We start from the raw sequence: 21,959 nt of genomic DNA, 5'->3' as shown, positions 1-21,959 counted from the left end.
TTCCAGAATTCATCTATTTGGTGGTATCATTTGAAAGTTAAAAAAAAAATCAATGGTATATTTGGTTGTAACTGATTTTCTTCACTCCTTGCTTAATAGAGAGCTGTGACACATCTTGAATCTAAAACTATTATCTGTAGAGTTACAGGGGTATAATCTTCAGGGACCCCACAACATAGGATATAAACAATTCAACTTTGAAACCCAAAATACACTAGGAATTACTAAGCATTAGTTAAAAATATATATTGAAAAATGCTTATATTTCTCTATTAATTTCTTTTTTACATCTGAGATCATGGGGTATGTTATGTGTGGTTGTAGATTTTTGACAGACATGGGAAATTCCTGGGATGAAATGTAAATATCAACAGGCAGAATTAGAACTGGAATTCATTTATTCCTTCATTTTCTAACTCTGTTCCAGGAAGGTGTTTCAACACTGGGGGTGCAAAATGGAGACCAATTTGTTCCCTTCTAGAAAGGTCACAATTTATGTAAAAAGACAAGTACAGAAGAAGACTATACTTTATTTCTTCATCATCCATCATTTTGGTTAATGGTCCTCGATATTGGTTATGGATATCTTGAGTTTTCGCAATAGATTCTGATAGTGAACTATGATCAGCTTCTCAAAAGACAGGTAATTTCCATGTTATGTTGTCACCTCTTCATGAGCATCTTACACCTTGATGTCTTAGCGTGATCTCCAAAGTTTATGTAAGTTACGTAAGTAGTCCCATTGCAGAGAAAGACTGCAATGTATCCAACAAAGCATATTTTGGTCTGTGTGATCTCACTACTTATTCGAGTACACTTTGATAATTAATTTGCATTAAATTATATTAATATATATTGTTATATCCTATTGAGATAGACATTGAGCTAGAAGACTAGAAAGGGAAAAAGCAAAATGCCAAAATCATTGGACATTGATTGCAGGTGAATGCTTAATTTTAAAATTGAATCTGAGTTGACCAGAAGCCACAGGTTCTTTTGACCAAGCCTTTTAAGTGAGCTACAATAACAAATTACGGTGCATACAAAAGTGTGACTCCATGCAAAAGGTAGGAATATATTATGACCATAAGAATGCCCATGCCACCATAATTTACAAAATGCATGTCTATTCACAATTGAAAAGATGGTATAAACTATGCAGGAAATAGAACTACAGATTACAACTTGCTAAGCAAGATTGTAATCTCCTCATAACCATCTTTTAATGTAATACCTCACCATTATGCTAGGCAGGATCAAACTTTTGGTCAATCTATTTATGTTATAATTGCAATCATTAGCTTTACAGGACAGTTACTATGAAACCAGAAGATAAGTAAGGTGATGATTTAGTACAATTTGAGAGTGCAAAAATGCTTAATACCAACAATGTCTATGGGAGGTATTAAAAGGCAAGATAGAAGAGGAGAGCTATAGGGTCAGCTAGACTCATACTGGGATTAGGAGAAGGGTATGGGGAAGAGAAAAACAGTGTGATGCACAACAGTTATGTGGGGAAATGGAGGGGCCCCAGAAGAAAGAATGAACTAGAAAACAACTTTACAAGAGTCAGAAGGTAGCTAACATGGTAAAAGAATGTCATCCCATCAATCCAGACTGAGGCTTAAATCCAATTTCAAAACTTTACTAGCTATGACCTCATCTACAAAGGAGAAATATTACAGAACCTATCTTATTGGGTTATGGAGAAATTTAAGTGATCTAATGTAAACATGAAAAAGTGAACTTTAAACAAGGTAAAGTTTATGGGTAAATAGAACAAACCAGAAAGCGAGCATGCTTACAAAAAGGACAAACACCAACTGTGATAAAATAGAAGACATGAGAACAGGAATACATTAACATCATTAGGACCCATCCACTACTGAATCAGCTAAACCGAAACAAACCTGGTGTACTCCATCACACGATTAATGCTTAAGAAATTTGGGGAAGATTACATATTTAGAACCTTCATCATTTTCTCTCCAAATTGTTGACTTTGTGTTGCATTAAGCTCAAGGCAGCTCTCAACTACAGGACTACGCCACCACTAGGTCCTCTCATCCCTCTATAATAATCTCCATTTTAGTGGTTCAGATTGTTGAGAGACAAGTCTCTATGTCTCTCACATTTCTGCACATCTTGCAGACAAAGTACTATTAACTGTCCTTTGTTAAGGACTAATTAAGGTTGTACAGAGAACAGTCTTGGAAGACACAGTGTCTTCCTCCAGAGTAAAAGGAAGACATGTTTACTGCCTGTTTTAAAAGATTCAGGTTCCCTAAACTCAAGGGTCCTCTTGTAACACAACCTACTGCAATACTGTGTGTACAGGTATCATTTGACCCTCTTTTTATCACCCTGTGGGAAATGGGGCTCAGATAATTAACTTACACACTAATATTGTTAATGCTGTGAGTAATAAACTGTCCTTCATCTCCGACCCAGCATTCATTAAAGTGTGGCAGGCCATGGCTTGAAAGCAGAGTAAAATCTAAGATCCTTCACAATTCTTGACATCGATCTTTAGGGAAAACAGACGCCCTCGAATAACTGATAAAATGGTATGAAGATGCTGTTTCAGTAGATTATTGGATTTCCTGAAGCCCATTCACTGACTGCTATAACACTGATAGACCACAGGACAGAAGATGCCTCACTCAGTCAAGGCCTACTGAAAGTCTTTGTGACCACGTATGAAATAGATGCTGCTTACAAGTGAATAGCAGCAGAATACAGCTTGGTGTTTATCCTTGAAACAACACTTAGTAAATGAAAACAGTTGCAGGAGGGGGAAAGGGTCCAGATCTTGTGAAGTCTAACGTGGTTTGGTTCAACCCAAGTCTAAACACTTGCTGTGGAGGCCTTTCTACAAAAATACACTATAGCCATCTATAAATCCCAAGTTTAAATTCTATTTCAGCATTGAGTAGATATTTCCAATTCTGTTTTTTTTTTTTGGTTGTTGTTTTGGGGTTTTTTGTTGTTATTGTTATTTGTTTGATGTTTTGTTTTGTTTTGAGACAGGGTATCACTCTGTTGCCCAGGCTGGAGTGCAATGGCATGAACATAGCTCACTTCAGCCTCAAATTCCTGAGCTCAAGCAATCCTCCTCCCTCAGCCTCCCAGGTAGCTGGGACTACAGGTGTGCACTATTAAGCCTGGCTAATGTTATTTTTTTGTAGAAACGTGGTCTCACCATGTTGCCCAGGCTGGTCCCGAAATCCTGGGCTCAAGTCATTCTCCTGCCTAGGCTGTGATTACAGTGCTGGGATTATAAGCATGAGCCATAGGTATTTCCAATTTTGGTTGACACTACATATCACTCAATTCTAAATTTCTTCATTGGTGGTAGATTTTTACCACAGTTAGTGACTTTTAACTAGATAGAAAAATATGGTTAGCAATGAAAATATGTACAACACAGGTATTTAACCCAACTCATGACATTTACCCATTTTTATACTCAATGTTGTGATAAAATTAAAATTTTTTTTCTAAAACAATGTCACTATGAGACATTGTTTCCAGGGGAGGTACTTCAAAGTGTTGACTAATGTATCTATATATGTGTGGTATGGGAGACAAGCAAGGGCACACTAAAGGTTTTTCATGTTCTATTAATTGAAAACATGTTTGTTTTGATAGGCTCCTTTTAAAAATTCAAATAAAGTTCACCCCTGACTCTGAATTGTTCTAATCAGATCATCTTCTAATACCTAGCCAAAATTAGCTTCAGGAAAACAGAGTTTTGATGAGTGATGAGGGGGAAAAAGGAGTTATGGAAGTCTAGTACACATTATAACATTTTAAAACATTTTCCTAAGTGTCTTCATAATGGAAAAATAGAAAATTACCTTTTGTAGAACTGTATTTCTTTGGGGAACAATATTTTATCAGTGGTATATTCAATTATTACTGACAAGAGCTATAACTACATACTTAGAGGGATGAAATACTCTTAATCTACATATGATACATAGAATATATGTATAATCTACACACACATATAGAAATTAAGCAAAAAAGTTAATCATACAAAAATATACAAGCAATACCTATTAAGTATCATTAATTGGGAATTTTCAAGAAACCATAAATAAGTGATACCTCTATTTTAAAAGTCATTAATTTACTAGATGAAAGAAATCTCATCCACTTGTAAATCTTCAAATCTGTCTGCACTACAAACCCCAAATCAGTTAACCTTTACAAGTAAAGGAGAAGAATTAGGAGAAAGTGCTTTTTAAAAACAAGGTTAAAAAGAAATAAGTAACTGTTGTAGTTTGGGTAACTATCTCACCACAGAAATTTATTCCTCTATAAATGTTTTAGGAACACACAAAATCTTCAGAGATTAGTTATTCCCTTAAGCAGTTGCCTGTCCATCAAATATTACATTGTTAACTTCCTTCTTCATGGTATATCATCTAGTTTTCCAATATTTCCAGAGTTCTTCTACTGTCTCAATTGAATTTAACAAACAAATGTATTTATCTCCAAACATTTTAGTATTTTTCTTTAGTGTTACATTGAGTCATGGCATCATATGTCACTTTAAAATTTAACTTAAGGCATCCTATAGCTTCCATTGCAAAGTCCTCTGGACACCTTGAAATAAGATGTTTCCTTTCAAAGATGTTTTCATGAAGAAAAATATTTAAACATCCTATATTTTATGGACTGAAATCTGTATAACAAGCACCATATTTGACATAAAAAAATTTATTTAATCATTTTATAAATATGGAATATTTGTAAATGTTAATGACATTGGAAAAACAATCTGCCAGTTATAGCACCTCATCTCATTATTTTATATTATATATCCACATAATTCAAATCACATAATCATAGATTTTTGCAGCTGGAAGTAGGTATTAGCAACTGAATATGCAAATAAAGAAACTGAGGCTGTGAAAGGTTAAAGAACCTAGGTAGAATACAACTTCCTACAAAGATAATGGAAGACTGACACTGGTGACCAGGATTTATGCCATCCCATGCTGCTGCACCAGTTCCCAAGCAGCAAGTAACCAGTGGTAATTCATAATGTATTGCCCTGACAACCTCGATATCCATGGGCTTCTGTCTTAAGTACACATTTATTACTGAGCAATGGAACTCTTGCTTTTTGCCTGCCCATTGTTGTACACAAAGATTGACACCCTTTGGTGCATCTTGACTTTCAGAGCTCTCTACTAACTTCTGTCCTAGTGTATTTCACTGGCAGTTTAAAAATCCTGATTCAGCAATGTTATGTCAATACTATTACAGCTATCTTTTAAAATATACAAAACCACATTAGCTAGAGGATGGTGTCACTATCGTAAAAAGGGCTATGTCCCAATCATTTGTTTCAGTTGCTATGCAGCCGCATCAATACGGCACAGATTAAGGCCTCAGGAAATTCTTAACATTCTGAGGTAAATATAAAGATGTGGGAAGATTATTTCTTTTTGTTAAGACTGTTGTACCTTGCTAGTAGTTGTATCACATCTGAAATGGATGCTGAAATGTAGATATACCTAACTTTTTATAGTTATAAGCTTCCCTATGTTTTATTTTTTAAATGATCCTGATCTTTCTCGTCCTAAAAGCAATAATATATGTACTGTATGAAATTAAACCCTATGGATGAAACCACATGCAAGAGCAGTATAGGTTATGGAAAAATATGCCTTTATAATGCTTCTGTTATCTGTGCTGCTAACTATAACTCTTGCATATATAATTCCATTATACTTTTGTAATTCAGGGCTTTGAAAATGCTTTTGAACCATTAATATATTTTCCTGGTTAAAATTCTTTGAGATGTTCTTAACAAGAGTCTTAGATAATGAATTTGGGCAAACTCTGGAACAGTCTTTACAGTATTATCATTCTCATTAATTTTCAGAACTACCCACTGTGTTGAGATGATTGTCATGGACCTAAGACTTCAATTTGGCTAAATATTTTTGCATATATTTCAACATATAAGTAACTAACAGATGTTTAAATGTTAAGTTCATATGGAAGAAATAGTTAAATGTATTTAATCTCATGATTTCTTTGCCACACTAATTCTTATTTTACTATTTCTTTATGTATTACACTATTTCCTCTATACTTTGGTGTATAACAAACCAAAAATTCCAAAATCCCTTCAAAGACAACAATCCTTTAAAACATTCTGGAATGTAAGACATCTATGCATATAAAAATTGAATACATGTAGCATAATTAATTTTTTTAAAAAGAATACCTTAAACAGTGATATAATTAGTAATATAAATTATTTTTATAAAATATACAGAGTTCATATAAAGCAAAGGGCTGGACTTTTTCCTTTTTTCTTTTTAACAGAGAAAATGGTTTCCATTTATATTCTTATTTGGCTTTATCAACCTGATATATGATACTGCCCTAACCTGCCGGTAAAAGATGGGTAGGAGACTAAAAATAATATGACTTTAAGAGAGTTAATGCAGTACACAGTTCCATACTTTCATCTAGTTTATTCTTTTCTCTCTGCTTGTTTGGTTATCTCTTAAGACTGCTTCTGTTTCCATTGTTTCATCCTTTAGCATTCACATATCAGAGCAATAAGTATTTCATTACTGGTTTATCTGTCCAGAGGCTTGAGAAGCGGTAACAATTAACCCTCCCTTCACAGTGATTGATACAGGCTTTGCTTTCAATTTGTTCCACTACACAGATCATGAAATTCTGAATGCAATCATCCTCATTGACCTACACTTTCAAACACACAGCTACAATGAGACTAAAGTAATTATTAAAAGGAACACAGGACTACCGAGATCTGAAACAAAGTCTTTTAAAAATCTGTTAGATGACCTTCTGGTAAAATTGGCACATTTTGATGCTAAGGAAAATGATAGCTTAGTGTCCCTGTCTGGAAATATTCAATGCAAGCTGATCAATGCATATTATGGTGATTGCATTGGCTGTAGCATGTACTTAGAAAATACAGAAAGCCATTCTAGAACTGTTACAAACACACAGAGTTAAACTGTTAACATTGTGCCTTATCCTGTATAAAATTTTTTCAAAGAAACTAAAGTTCCTGATTTCTGTAAAAAGTAAAATACACTGACCATAGCAAAGAATTAAAACTGGAAACACAATAGTTTTATTTTCTAAGAGTTGCATACCTGAGCCCTACATTTTCCCTCTCCCTGCTCCCTTTAGATGAAGAGTCACAGTAAGAAATGAATACATTTTTCACAAAGTCTGGAAAAATGGCTTCAAATAAATATTAATCTACTGCAATCGATATATATGAGGAATGGAGAGGGGCTGGTAGGAGAGTGGTGACTGCAGAACTATATTAAAACAAGGGTTGCAGTTAAAGAAAATCAGGGCAGAAAGCAAGGCAGCAGGCCTGAGGCTCTAATCACAGAACAGAGTGATGGAGATGAACCAATACTGCATGGATTAGCGATGAATTATTTTGAACCGTAATCATATGCCTGCACAGGAGAGAGGCAAAAACTAACCATTGCTCATAAACTGATCTGCTGATTTCCAGAGACAGAAAGAGAGAAGCAAACAGAGAGAAAAGAATAAATTCATATGCTAAACTAATTCAGAATAATGAAAACCTAAAGATGGGGTTATACTTCACGTAACATTTTATTTTTAATGTCTGCTACATACTACATAATATGGAGTGTTTTGAATATAAACTGTAAAGTTCTTAGATTCAAACAGGATTAAACCAACCATTTCTTCTAAGATTAAGATGCAATATATCTACTCTACATTCTTCGCTGCCCAATAAAACCATTTTTGGACAACTTTGACATCCCCAAAATATAAATGTTTTAAGTATTTATTTATAAAGAAGAAACAGCATTCAAGAAATTAACTTCCTCTGGATAATCTGAAAAATTCATAGCAAATGAAGATTCAATTGTTAAAACTAATTTGGTTAGGAAGAAAAAAATAAAAACTGCTGGTAGCAAGAGATTCCTGAGATTCTTATGAACAGACTGTTTAAATGAAGAGCACTTTAATCAGTAGAGGAATCCTCACGTTTCTAATGTCTTGCTGTGCATTCTGCAGGTTATAGTAGCAGCTGGTAGAGGTCATATATCTTTTGTGAGCATCCCAAAAAGGCTCACTGCCAGACTGTTAAATTATGAATAAGCAATGAACAAAAGAATGCAGATACGGTGGTGACAAGATAATCCAAGCAAATTTATCTATGACAAATTTCACAGGATTAACAAATTACATTTACACAGAACAATAAAAATGTGCAAAAAAAAATGATGAGCCTACTTTGCCTTACAGCATTAGGAAAACAAAAAGTCACCAATCCACTGCATACATTTAAATTTAACTCAATCTAAAGTAAGACATTTATAATGTTCAAGATATCTTTGTAACATTTTTCCATTTTAGATAGACATACACAAACATGGTATATCTCATATATATTTTATATATAATTTATGTTGTAAACAGTGTATATATATGTGTATCACGTGACATATATATGCTGTGCACACTATATACAAAAATCTTGTATAATTAAAAAAATTCACGTACATGAATAGAATATATATGTTTTTAGAAGTGGATTCTGATGAATAAATTATATTTGTAAAGGGAAAATGCCCCTTCCATCAGCACAATACATACTAGTTAATAAAATATCCATATTCATTAATGTCTCCATTTTCTAGGACCAGAGAGAGAAGTTCTGCAAACAATTTCAATCATTCCACTTGCCACCATTGAAATACTGCCATCTTTCTGAGCTAAAGTGCTTCGGAATGAAGTTTAGAGCTAGCATCCTTTTCCGCAGTGTTACTTTAGCAGAAAGGAAAATTCAGAGATTTAGGGAAGAGAGTGTTAATTATAGCTATATTCACACACAGATGACCCTTAATCCAATATTAAATTTTTCTTTATAAGAAAATTATTTTTATAAATCTTACAAATGAAAACGCCCTAGTTCATCAGATATAATGAAATATTATTGAAATGACCTATAAGTTTATCAAGTGGTCTTAAAATGCTGTGGGACACTACTTTCCAAAATATGCAATTAAGATTTGTAAGTTTAATGTTTTATACTAGGTACCCAACTCACAGCCCTTTAATTCTGCATTAGCATACTGATGATAATATAATACTGTAATCAGATGTAATCTCTTTTAAGATGATCTGATGGCGGTTTAAAATTTTGTAGTCTATTTTTCACTTATACTTCCTATTGACTTTTGTTTTTTATCTTCAACATTTCAGTAAAATATCCCTTTAAATTTTAAGTCCTTTGCAACATTTTATAAGGCAACTTATCCTTTCATAAACAAGATATTTGCTGAATGTAAAAAATGAATCCAATACACAAGCAAATTACCTTGCAACCACAAATACTCAAGCACTTCTTATCTAGTCCTTTTAAGCCCAAAATTTCTATTATACCTGTTATTTTTGAAGAAGCTATTTAGTTGACAATATTACATCCAAAAACGTAAAGATAAATGTGGCATGTTTGTCTGCTACTGCAATCTTGCATATATTCTGCAATGAACACCCACATCACACGCTACGAAGTTTCCTAAAGTACAGCTTTTGTTAAAGAACTGTTATGTATCAGACCAACCCTAGGGTTCCTAGCATAGAGGAAAACAAGTTACCAAACGCTAACTTTCCCTTCTTGAAGATGACTCTGTGTGTGTGCATGCATGTGTGTGTGTGCGTGCGTGCGTGCGTGTGTGTGTGTGTGTGGTGGGGGGATGGGGGAGTAAATAACTTACCATTTATGTGTTTATTGTGGCCCATTTTAACATGTCGTGTTTTTAATTAAATGAGTGAATGCATGTAAAGCTCTTAGAAGAGTACCTGTTTATTAGCACACGGTGCTATATAAATGCTTACTGCCATTATTATAATGCCAGATAATTTGGCAGGAGGCCAACTTGTACAAATCCTTATAAATTTCAAAAGACAATGTCCAGAAATACAGTTAGGTACTAAAATGAGTTATTCAGAAAGCCTTATGAGACAGTTTCTACACAACCAGTGGCAAAACTATTACAAAATAAAAATGCTTCAATTATAATCTTTAGAGAAACTTGTGGCACACTCTGAGCCACGAATTATATGAGCAGAAGAGGGCCTTGAGAACTTCATATGCTGTGACCAAAGAGGCAGATGTACATGGCAAACTGATTCTTCTGACACCACTCAGCTACAAATCTGCCCTAAAGTATGTATAGTTATGGAGCTTGCCCACAAAACTACTGGGATAGTAAAGGGTGAGGTAACAATGCTTTCAATATTGATTCTTTCTCTAATTTCATAAACACTGTATTTCTCCAAACATCTGATGAAGGACCAAAACAGAGGGCTATCGTTCACTACCCACAGTGAACTGGTCTTTCTGCCATTGGAACTCTCTGATATTGGCTCGGAAATCTCTGAGTTTGGAAAGTCTGAAAACGCAGGCCCTTCCACACTGGTGTTAAGGTACACTTCTACAAAGACTGTACTGCCTAAATTCACCTGAGAGACAAACCTGAATTCAGTCTCTAACTCCATCACCTTCCTTGGGAATGCTAAACCTCTATTTTCTCATGCATAAATGGGGATATTAGCACTTCCCTCATAGGTCAGTGAGGAAACTAAAGAGAAAATTATTGTGAAGCATGTAATATAGTGACTGAGACACGGCAGTGTCCAATGTTTATATTATTATATAATCATCATCATCATATATAACCTATTTTTATTTTTAAATCCCATCAAAATAACTTTCATAAGATTTACTATAATTTCACTTCAATTTATATAGTATCTTTTCTCTCTCTGTCCTCCAGGAGCCTCTAATCACTTTATAGTCACTAATTACAATATTTTACAAGTTGAATAATTATCCTCACAGAACACTAAGCTAACAGAAGTGAAAAAATAAAGCCTTATATTTCTATGAATTTATTACTTCTTACTCTTTTAGAAAAGGGTATCTTCTGGCTCTCTATAATATTTCGTATATCCAATAGAAGGGCAAGCCTATAACCAAAGCAACTGCTCTTACAAGGTATATATTTAGTACTGTACCTGGCGCGCATCGCCATGGTCCATGGTAGAGGTTCAATAAATGAAGCTAAATGAAAGAACCAGTCAATCATTACAGTCTAGGGCCAGGAGAACTGTGGGCCATAGTAACATAAGATCTTCATCTTGCTTCTCCTGATTTCATATACAAGACCACAGTATTCCAATTAATTCACCAGGACATTATGTTTTACAAATGTATACAGAAAACTTCAACTACTGTTTAATGTTGTCACTGCCCTAGTCATTTCAGATACAGTAGCAGTTACTTTATTCTTACTAAGCCACGTCCTGTTTATGCATTGTAGTATTACTAATATTACTACACATTCTTCTAACTATTCTATCAAACTTAATAGTGCAAACATCCTATTCACACTAATGAGGCTCAGCGCAGTAAAAATACCATTCAGTTACAGTTGGTTTATTATACTGACCAATGAGGGGGGAAAAAAGGCCACTATTTACTGGGAAAATACTAACATCATCGAATGCAAACAATTGGATTTTCTGATAAATTCTAGTTCTTACTAATCATAGATGTATATATTTAAAGTTTCACATATTCCATTATGTGCAATTTTGATAGCATTTAAAATTTAAAGAATAATATTTAATCAACTAAAATTTAACATACTAACTTATTTACTAAGTTTCAGCCTTATTCATCCTAAGCAATTAAAGACATGTCTATAAAACACCTGAAGTTAGACTGTAGCCCAAATACAATGCAGAACTTTAAAAAATCAATTAGAATGATTAAATGTTATAAGCAGAAAAAGTGACTGTGTAAACATAGCATTGAGGTGGCAGCAGCTAGTTCTGCTTTCATGTGTCTTAATTTTCTTTAAATTTAGTGACATTCTGCATAAGACATAGGTTTACTAGAATTGTAGAAAAACAAAAACAGATTAAGGTTACATTAGGGTCATTATTAATAGTAAAGCACTTAAGGAAGTTAGTAAAGCATTAAAAGGATTTTGAAACTTTTGTAATATATTCTCCTTAAATATCTCCAAATAAAGGCCAGGCACAGTGGCTAATGCCTGTAATCCCAGCACTTTGGGAGGCTGAGGCAGGCAGATCACCTGAGGTCAGGAGTTTGAGACCAGCCTGGCCAACATGGTGAAACCCCTATCTCTACTAAAAATAAAAAAAATTAGCTGGGCGTATTGGCATGTGCCTGTAATCCCAGCTATTTGGGAGGCTGAGACAGAAGAATCACTTGAAGGCAGAGGTTGCAGTGAGCTGAGATTATGCCACTGCACTCCAGCATGCCTGGGCAACAGAGCAAGACTCTGTCTAAAAAAAAAAAAAAAAAAAAGAAATCCCCAAATATGAAGACCTACAGCTTAAGAAAATAAATAATGCTTTCCCAAAAGTGTTGCTTTACAGAAACCATAGAAAACCTCACCAGAGAGCATGGGATCCTAGTATCAGGTCCCACTTCAAACAGACACAATTGTAACATACCACTGAATCCCACACCAGGATCTGGGGCAGGGAAAAGGAGTAAGGTGGTTCATAAGTATTCTGGCATTCTCATAAAATAGCTATATTATAGTATAGGGGCAGCCATTGGGTAGAAGAATTACAGGGGAAAATCAAAATTCATATGACTAAAATTATCAAACTGCTCCAATTTCTGGATTATATTTGAAGTACAGTATAAGTCTTACCAATTGATTACTGAGATATTAATTACACATCACTTTTTTAAGACTATATAAAGGCACAGAAACCAAAACCTTACTAATAATACTACTAGGTGAAAATACCTCATGTAACTTTAAAAAAAAAAGTATCAAATAATGTTGAATTGAAGTTTGCTCATTTGCTCACTGTAAGGAATCAAATCTAGTGATTGGCATATTGCACATGTGGAGTAGTTATATGCCTTTCAATTCATAAATCAGAAATTGGAAATCTGAAAATATGTTGTAATGTGGGAGGGTCTTACATAATAAAGGTCATTATAACTCCTGGCTCTGGAGCTATATGATCTAATATCCTCTCTGGTGGATCATGATATGCCCATGCATTACAGTTCTTGTTGACAGTCTGTTGCCTTGGAAATATTTCATTATTTCAGTTTTTCCATTTGTAGACCCTTGGCCTTGTGATATGAAGGCCATCCTATTTCATATTTTCGATTATCATTTAAGCAATCTTGTGGAGCTATTTATATATATAAGGAAATGTTAGACAATGCATATAATCATTTATCACCCCTATTTAAGCTTATACTGTAGACAGAAATACCCCCAAAAAACAGTCTCCACCACCTTTACTTTTTAAACTAAAAGCCTTGTGCTATTGGGATATGCTTTGCAAATCAGCATGGGCAAATCACATGCTTGACACTTCTCTCTAATTTTCTCGGTTATACATCCACATAGTAGAAAAACTTTGTGGTAGTGCTATATAATTTGCAGTCTATTGGAGTTTAAAGAAAATCAAACAAGTTTATGTACACAAGGTTTTCAACTTGTTCTTTCAGGCTCTAAAGAGACACTTTCTGTATATATAATTCGGAGAAATGTAAGGAGCACTAAATAGTAACCAAAGACATTATCAAGAACGAGCTTATTTTTCTGAAATTCACATTATAAACATTACTATAAGGAAATGACTTTGGTACTGTATTACTATACACAGGTTAGACATTTCATAAATAAATGAGACAATTCAAAAGATATATTTTTCTCTGTAAGTTTCAGCTTACTAATATATTTAAAAAGCAGTAAAGAATAGACTGTCCATAAATGCCTCTGTGAAATCAATGATTTGGAAAACATTTTTTTAAATAAATAGGAGGATACTATTTAAAACATATCCTCAGAAAGTCATCTTTTATAAACATATTTGTGTTCAACTGCTACAAGGAAATACTACTATTAACCAACAAGTTCTAGGCACAATGTGCAAATAAAGGTGGAATTACTCACTTACTTGAAGCAAGTATGAAAAACAGCCCCCTCCTAAACAAATCATCTGATTTCCCATTTCTCATTACAAAACCAAATCAACTTACATGTGTAATGTTTACACTTAAAGTGTTAAGAGCATTTAAAACCCTTGGGGCATAAAACCCAAAGTGAACCCTTGGGGCATAAAACAACTGTTTGGATAAGGGACCAAGTTTGTGGTTGTTGCCTTTTGAAAGGCTTAGTTTATAACTCCTTCCTTCTTATCTTCTAAGGTGCTCCTGCCTCCCACCCCGCTGTTACTACTCCTCCTTCTCCATACAGGTTAAACCTTCTCAGATCCAACCTTTAAAATGACAGCATCCAAGCTGAACAAGAAGATGCTATTAAAGGGCATTAAATTAAATACAGTATATCCTCGTACAACTTCAATCAGAATTTCAGACCAAGTGTTATTTAGTTCAGCTCTCAAGTGGAGCAGAATAACAAATCGCACACTTTGATTTACCTTCTTCGAATGCCAAATGGAGACAGGTGATAAAGAACGCACTCATGCACAGGCTATGAAGTTTCCCCTAGAAATTAATTCTATCTCCGAGATTCTTATCTCAGAGAAATTCCTAAAATGGCACGCGAATAGGCCTCTGCTAGAGAGATTACTGGGACCATCCCAGTAAACATATTTATTAACAACAGAACTGGGAAGAAGGAAGGAAGGAAGGAAGGAAGGAAGGAAGGAAGGAAGAAAGGGAGGGAGGGAGGGAGGGGGGAGGGAGGGGGGAGGGAGGAGGGGAGGAGAAGGAGGGAGGAGGGGAGGGAGGGAGGGAGAAGGGAAGGGAAGGGGAGGGGAGGGGAGGGGAGGGGGAAGAAAACCAATTATAAACCTCTGATTTCAAAAAGTATTCATCTTCATGTTAGATAAAAAATAATTTTTAAAATCCTTGCACAATGCTCTGAGAAATTATTTTTTCTACTACAAGAGTAAAGTGAATTCTTCATGAAACACTGATACTTCTTAAGAAGTAAATGCTCATTTTAGCTGTATGAGTTGTCAGATTTTCTACAGTTTGGGAGCAATAGTTAATGCTATACACATTTAACATCTTTAAAAACTGGATTATGTATGATTTACTCTCTGATATATGATGTTTACAGAATCATCTAGAGTTCAGAATTAGTCAATTATGTATCTACTTAACAAAAGTATTTCCTTAATCCTGACAATTCTGCCTTCCCTATTGTATGAAAGAAATAAGCAACAGTACAATAGAAGCTTTTTAAATGAATGGATGTCTGAATATCTCCTTATCGTCTTCTGATGTAAGCTATAGGTTAAATATTATGTTGAATCAAAAATAAAACTATGTTATAATAATTAAATCTTGCAACTAAGCACATCCCTTGTCTTCTTTTCAAGTTCACTTAAGCCTGTGAGGAAAATCAACGCGCCTGCTGCGGGTGGGGGTGCATATATCTTACTGTATTTGTTTTCCTCATGAATCAATGGGTAACGTTTTATACTTCCTACTGCGCCTTTCCTCTTCGGAGACAGAAAGAGATATCCACTTTGCTCAAACCAATATGCTATATGCAATTAATGTCATTAACGTTGCCAATTAATAGTAAATAGGATTCCAAAGAAAGTAGGCTGGGTGGACAGCAGGAGGGAAAACCACGTTGGTGGTGATGGGGAGGGGGTGCTGAGTTACTCTGAAAATCTATCAATGCTACTCACGTAGGACAGTTACGGGTATTTTGAACACAAACTCCCTTTCCCTGTGGCTGTACTAGTTTAACTAACTTCAAACAGACATGCTCGACTGAGCCCCTTGCCTGGATATGCAATTCTCACCAGGAACTTTTTAAAACACAGATCCCCAAACAGTAACTAACGGGGCATAGATGCTCACAGCTGACACATTTTGGATCTCGCTGTTTGTTTGCTTATTTGGATTTGAGGGTTTTCTTTATTTTTCTTTTTCCTTTGGGAGGGGTATGGAGAGGAGGGAAAGATGAGAGCGGAGGGCAGAGCGGGAGACCCACAAGTTGCCGAGCGGAGGGCGCAGCCCGGGAGGCAGGGAGGCGGCGGCCGCGCTCCTCTGGGCTCGGCCCGGCCTAGCTGCTCGCGCGGAGACGGAGCCGGGGCCGGCCCCTCCGCGACACATTCCGGGCCTGGCGCGAGCTCTGCGCTCCCCGCCCCCGGCCTCCTCCTCCTGCTCCTCGCCTCCTCCCCCTGCTCGCCGCCTTCCCTCCCCCTCCCCAGCCTCATTCCCTTCCTCGAGAGCGGCTGCCAGGGGACCTGCGGCGGCCCCGGGGATCCCCGGCCCCCCACCCTCGCTGCTGCTCCCGTCACACGGCAGCGCCTTTGCATCTCTGTTTCTCTTTTTCTTTTTCTCTTTTCTGTTTCTTTCTTCTTTTTTTTTTTTTTTTTTTTTGTCAGCGAGTCACTCTATTCGCCGAGCCGAGGAGGTGCGACTGCTCAAGAGAGCCCGGCCGCCGCCAGAGCCTCTCGCTGCCGCAGCCGCCGCGGGGACAATGCGCGGGGCCCCGGGCGAGCGCTGCGCCCAGACGAGGTCCCCGCGGGCTCGCGGCCCAGGAGGCGGGCGGGCGGCGGAGCGGGGCCCTCGGCGGCGGAGGCGGCGGCGGCGGCGGCGGCGGCGGCGGGAGCAGCGGCCCGGCGGCAGGTTCAATAAACAGAAAAGTGTTACCGTTCTCGCCTGGAAGGATCCTGCTGAAAGCTGGGCTTGGTGGGCGCCATCTTCCTGCTATTTTTTTTCCTCTCTTACTTTTTGCCTCTCTCCCCCCTCCCGGGTGGGGGGCGTGGGCGGGCGGGGGTGTGCGTGTGCGTGGGGTGGCGGGAGAGTGCGGCCGTGCGCGGCGCTCTGGGCTGCCCGGCGGGCGGCGGCCGGCGGCCGGGGCCGTGGACGTGGCCGTGGCCGTGGCGGCGGCGGCGGCGGCGGCCGTGCTGCTGAGGTGGGGAGGCTACGGAAAAGTAGTGGGGCCGGAGCCTCGCGGGCGGCCGGCCGTCCCCTCGCGCAGCCGGTGCTCCCAGCCGTGGGTCGCCGCTTCCGCCGCCGCCTGCGCCTTCTCCTCCCGCTGCTCGCCCGGCGCCGCCGCCGTCCATGCGCCGCAGAGCGCCCGCGGCCCGGGCCGCCCCGGCTCCCGAGGCATGCCCGGCGCGGAGACAGGCGACCGGCGGCGGCGGCGAAGGAGGAGGAGGGGGAGGCGGCGGCGGCGGCGGGGGGAGGCGGCCGCGCGGTCCCGCGGGCAGCCCGGCCCAGGGCCCCGCCGCCTCCGGGTTCTCACCCCCGCGCCGCCACCCGCCCCCGCCCCCCGTCACCCCTCTCTACCACCCGGAGCCGCCCGGTGGCAGGTGGGGCGCACACCCTCCCGGCGGGGGGCGCGGGGTCTAGGCCTGGAGGAGCGGGGAGGGGGAGGACACGCGGGGGGTTCCAGCTTGACCGCTGTGAAAGTATTTCTGGGCATTTTCCAGCTGCTTTGCTCCAGAGCGCTCTCTCGTACGCAGACACACACCTCCCCCCGCTTCTCTCTCTCTCTCTCTGAATCTCTCTCTCTCTCTCTCTCGTTGGGGGGCTGGGAGGCTCGGCTGCCGGCGCAACAACGCCACTCAGTTGCAGTTTCAAACACTTCCCTTCTCTGGAGTATTGCAGCCAGGAGGAAAGAAAGAAACAAAAAGGAACTGGGAGGCCACAGGAGCAAGCTGGGGCAGGACACAGTCCCGGGAACTCCTTGGGGGCAGCGGAAACCAATACGGGTGGGGGGTGCGCTGGCCCAAGCAGGCGGGCCCAAGAGCCCCGTGGGCGGTGCAGCAGCAGCACAAGCACCTTGTGGCTCTGGCGCTCTCAGCAGCGTTCCCAAAGCCGGAGCATCTGCATCAGTCACGGACGTACAGGAGTGCAGACCCCAGGGTTCACAGGTGAATCCCCGCGCGTTTAAACTCACATACGGAAGCACCTCCCTACTTGGGTCCCGGGACTTAGGACCGGACTGCCACCCTCTGGGATCTAGCCCAGCCGCACCCCGGTTTGACAGTTCAGCAAGGCCTAGAGAAAGGCTGGCTACTCAGTGCGGGGCCCGGGCTAGAATCCTGTTACCTGGGTAGACCCTGGTCAGAGCGTTATCTCCACTAAACCAATCAGAAGCGTGTGGACAGCTTTTTACGCAGAGACTTGGGTCAGTCATGTGTCAACTAGGCAAGTAGAAAGGACTCCCAAAGTATTTCCACTTTGAATGAATGAAAGCGCCTGATGGAAAACATCAGTCCTGTGTGAGGTTCTGCATTTGACTTTAAACTTAAGAAAAAAATAAAGACCTGAAAAGGGGTCCTCCATTCGGTCTCTACGACTCCAGTAAAGTTGGAGTTGGAAACTTCCAACGGAACACATAAATGTTTTTCGTGGTAGAGGTGTTTAATCTGCATGATGGTGTTTAAGTTCTCTTTGGAGTACACTCTACAGGTAGGAGAGAATGAGAAATGAACTGGAGTGGAGAGTGTTATGGACAAGATATACATGGGCTGGCAGAGAAGGGAAAAAGTTGCCAGTTCAAAGTTTTGGCTCCAGGACACCCAGTCTAGGGGGTTTCTGCCCGAAGATGACAACTGAGAGAAGCTTGTAGTCTCCCAAGAGGCCATTCTTTGCTTGAAAAACCCCCCACTCCTGTCACTCCCGCGGCGGACTCCTCAAAAGTACTTAAAAATAATTTTTTGGTAAAATGATATGTCACTATTCACTTAACAAACAAATCAAGATGGAAACAAATCCAAGCGGAAACTAAGTCTGTCCTTCAGAACCCCACAATCCTGTTGAGGTGCCAGAGGACAGGGGACTCCTGACTCAGACCCTACCTCCAACACCTGCCAATGACCTTGCCCTACACGGCTCACTCTCTGCTCCCCTCCCCCTATTTTAACTAAAAGACAGTAACAGGTGTCATCATGTCTTAGTAACAAAATCAAAGAAGGCTACATTTTTCACAGCTATCATCTTCTCTTCTGCCAATATAACGTAAAAATCGAAGGAGGGAATAAAACACCCCAAAGTCTAAAGTTTAGAGATGCTAGAAAAAAAAAAAAAAGCCTTAGTCTTTACAACTGCAGTGGGATTCAGAGACTTCATAAGGGGCCCAAATTCAAAGTTGAAAGTGGAAAGCACCAGTGCAGCTCTCAGTGTTGAGGTGGCAGACTAGGGGACTGCCCCTGGTGCTTCTGCCTTGAGGGAAAATTGTCTCTGAGGTGATCTTTATGGTAAAGGATAACAACACTCAGAGCAAACCTGATGGCAGAAAATTCCTAATCCCCCACCCCTTTATGCCCAATTTATATGGTATAGGTTAGCTCAAGTTCCCGGAGGTCCCTGCAATCTTCCAAAGGCCATCTGACATTTCTGACCCTTGACTCCCTACTTCACAGACCATACTATTGTGACCATTGCCTGCACTTCCTAGTTAAAGTGACTGCCAGATTCTATTGTCATTTAAATGTTGTATAAGTGACCAAAAAAAACATACCTGAACCATGAAAAGGAAAAATCTAATTCTTTGCTAGTCTTTTATGTTTGAAAGAGTCCCAGATCTTTTGTATTAAAGGTTCTTGTAATCACTGAAGTAAAACAAGACTAAAATAATTTAAATCAAAAATCTCTTTGACAAGGAATAGCCCCTTTTTGAGTTATTTTCCAAACTCTTTAAAAAAAAAAAAACTTCAGACAGTACACAGCATATAATGAAGTCTTCTACAGAATATCTGGAATACTGGGCATCAACTTGGAAAACAGTGTGTTATGCAAAATCTGCTCTGGTCACTGGGCCATTGGTTGGAAGGCACAAAATATGGCAGTGATAGATTATCTTAACCTTTTCAGTTTAAATACTGTTGGTTCAAATCAAAGGTTCTCAAATCAATGAAGTTTGAAATACAAGGTAAAAATAGGAACTGTTGTTTGAATTATGCATTGTGTATATTTTAAGTTAAATGCCATTGGCAAATCTCTCAGATGTTTAATCATGTGCAATCTGGGAAACACAAATATTTAATTTCACACTTTCATGTGTTCTTTTTTCTTCCATCTTTTATAAAACCAAGCCCCACAAATGGGGAGTTTACCTTTCATAGTACATTGTTAGTTTTTCTCAGCGCATTTTCGTGGATTACATTTTCAGTAAAATCTTGGAACATCAAAAGTTGTCCTTCAGGAAAAACTTCAGGGTTCTAAAGCTGTTGGTGGTGGTAAATTGCTTTCCCTTTCTTTCCTAATTGAATCAAATTACTATTTCAATGTCAAATACATAATTTTTAAGAAAAATCTATAAATACGTTTAAGAGAACTACAAATAATACTCTAAAACTTCCTTCTCACCACCTAGCCTGACTTTGTAAAATTTGCTTCCTAACTTGTATCCCTGAATCTTAGGCATTTGCATTATAATGCGTTTAAGATGAATACTTAACAGCGCCGAAGAGACTCGGATTTCATGCTGTATTTCCCTGTAGTAACAGGTGACATGATAACACTATTATGTAGAATTGCAAGTCTACAGCTACACGTGAAAATCGTTCCTATGCTGTTTGGAAACAAATGATCAATCAGCCTCCAGTGATCAATTGCCCCCCTAGCTGTCCGTCTGCGCGGGTCCGCATCCCGCTGAGGCATTGAGAAAATTCCACTGGAAAGGGATGAGGATCCTAAACTTTGCAAAAGCACCTTGTGCGGCGTCTCAGACTTCGCTGCAACTCCTCCGCTACTCGGGGCTGAGGCTCTGGATTTGGGGCCAGGCAAAGGGCAAAGGATGATTTCACTTCGCCAGCGCACTGGAGTGCTTTTCAATCCACCAAAGTGAAGTGTGTTTTTCTTCCTCATCTGTAGAACGAGGGGCAGGCAAAGTGAGCCCTGGCAATGTGCATGTGTGTTGTAAGACACAAAACAGGAGGCAAAGTGAGTCCCACCCCAGCACCCCGGGGCGGGGGCACTATCCCAGCCCAGGCGGGACTACTCACCGCTGCTGGTAGGAGGTGATGCCCTGGACGTTCTGCGGGGTGCCGTTGGCCGCGGCGCCGGCCCTCCCCATGCCCGCGCCGGCCGGCACCCCCGCGGCCGCCCCGCCGGCCGCCGCGGCCGTCACCTGCACGCTGAAATCCGGAAAGATTCGGATCATCGCCGCGGCTTCGGCCCCCGGGCGCGGCGGCTCTGGGCTCGGGCTGGCGGGGGCTCGGGCTCGGGCTCGGGCGGCGGCAGCAGCAGCAGCGCGAGCAGCGGCGGCGGCAGCAGCGGAGCCAGGCACCAGCCTGCAATCCCATTAGTGAGCCGCGGCCACTGTGCGCGGCGGAGAGGCGCTTTGATGTGCGCGCAGCGGGCTGGGGTGGGGGGGGCCGCAAGCGCGAGGAGGAGGTGCGGGGGGCGTGCGAGGGACTTGCAAACAGCAAAACGTGTCAGGGTGGGGCCTTTTTTCCCTTTTGGGGGGCGGCGGTGCTCCCCCCTCTTTCCAGGATGTTGCTCTCACTGGCTGCTCCGGCTGCGCCGCGCGAGCCCAGCTGAGGGAAGAAGGGGAGGGGGTGGCGGAGGAAGGATGCACCGGGAGGCTTGGCGAGGACTTGGCCGGTGCAAGGGAATGACCAGCAGCGGAGGGTGCGTTTCTTTCCCGCCCCCCTCCACACACACACACACACACGCACACACACACACACGCCGCGCACTTCCGACCCAAAGTGCAAGACTCAGGCGCGCTCTCTCTCTCCTTTCTCTAGAGAAATAACCACCATCCAGGCAAGCTCGCGCCTCCCGCGGCTTCCAGCAACCTGGAAGCCAGCCCGCGTGTGCAGGAATGGGGGCGTAGAGCCTCCCTTCCTGGCCGGAACCCCTCTCTGCCCGTCTTATGCACATCAGGCAGCGCGAGGGCTGCCAAGCTGAAGTTGGGCTCCTCGAGAACTTGATACTT

The 21,959-nt window shown here is 40.5% G+C and overlaps 1 protein-coding gene across 14 annotated transcripts in view; it reads right to left on the bottom strand.

Annotated features, from left to right (window-relative positions):
• The window catches only part of NPAS3 (neuronal PAS domain protein 3), an 871,353-nt gene extending 850,045 nt beyond the window's left edge, over nt 1–21,308 (bottom strand). For 9 of the 14 annotated variants that reach the window (XM_063651529.1, XM_063651527.1, XM_054449072.2 and 6 more), the window contains exon 1: nt 16,715–17,204. Coding sequence is in view for 12 of the 14 variants with exons in the window: in XM_063651527.1 (XP_063507597.1) it covers nt 16,715–16,764 (50 nt within the window). In the remaining 2 variants the exon portion in view is untranslated. Of the gene's footprint in view, nt 1–16,714; nt 17,205–21,021 lie in introns of those variants that run through there. The other 5 variants (XM_063651524.1, XM_063651525.1, XM_063651526.1 and 2 more) reach the window with 2 other exon arrangements.
• Between the last annotated feature and the right edge of the window lie 651 nt (nt 21,309–21,959).

Source organism: Pongo pygmaeus, chromosome 15 (assembly GCF_028885625.2).
Source record: "Pongo pygmaeus isolate AG05252 chromosome 15, NHGRI_mPonPyg2-v2.0_pri, whole genome shotgun sequence".
Taxonomy (NCBI): Eukaryota; Metazoa; Chordata; class Mammalia; order Primates; family Hominidae; genus Pongo; species Pongo pygmaeus.
The sequence above is the reverse complement of the archived record's forward strand: the minus strand, read 5'-3'. Positions and strand labels throughout refer to the sequence as shown.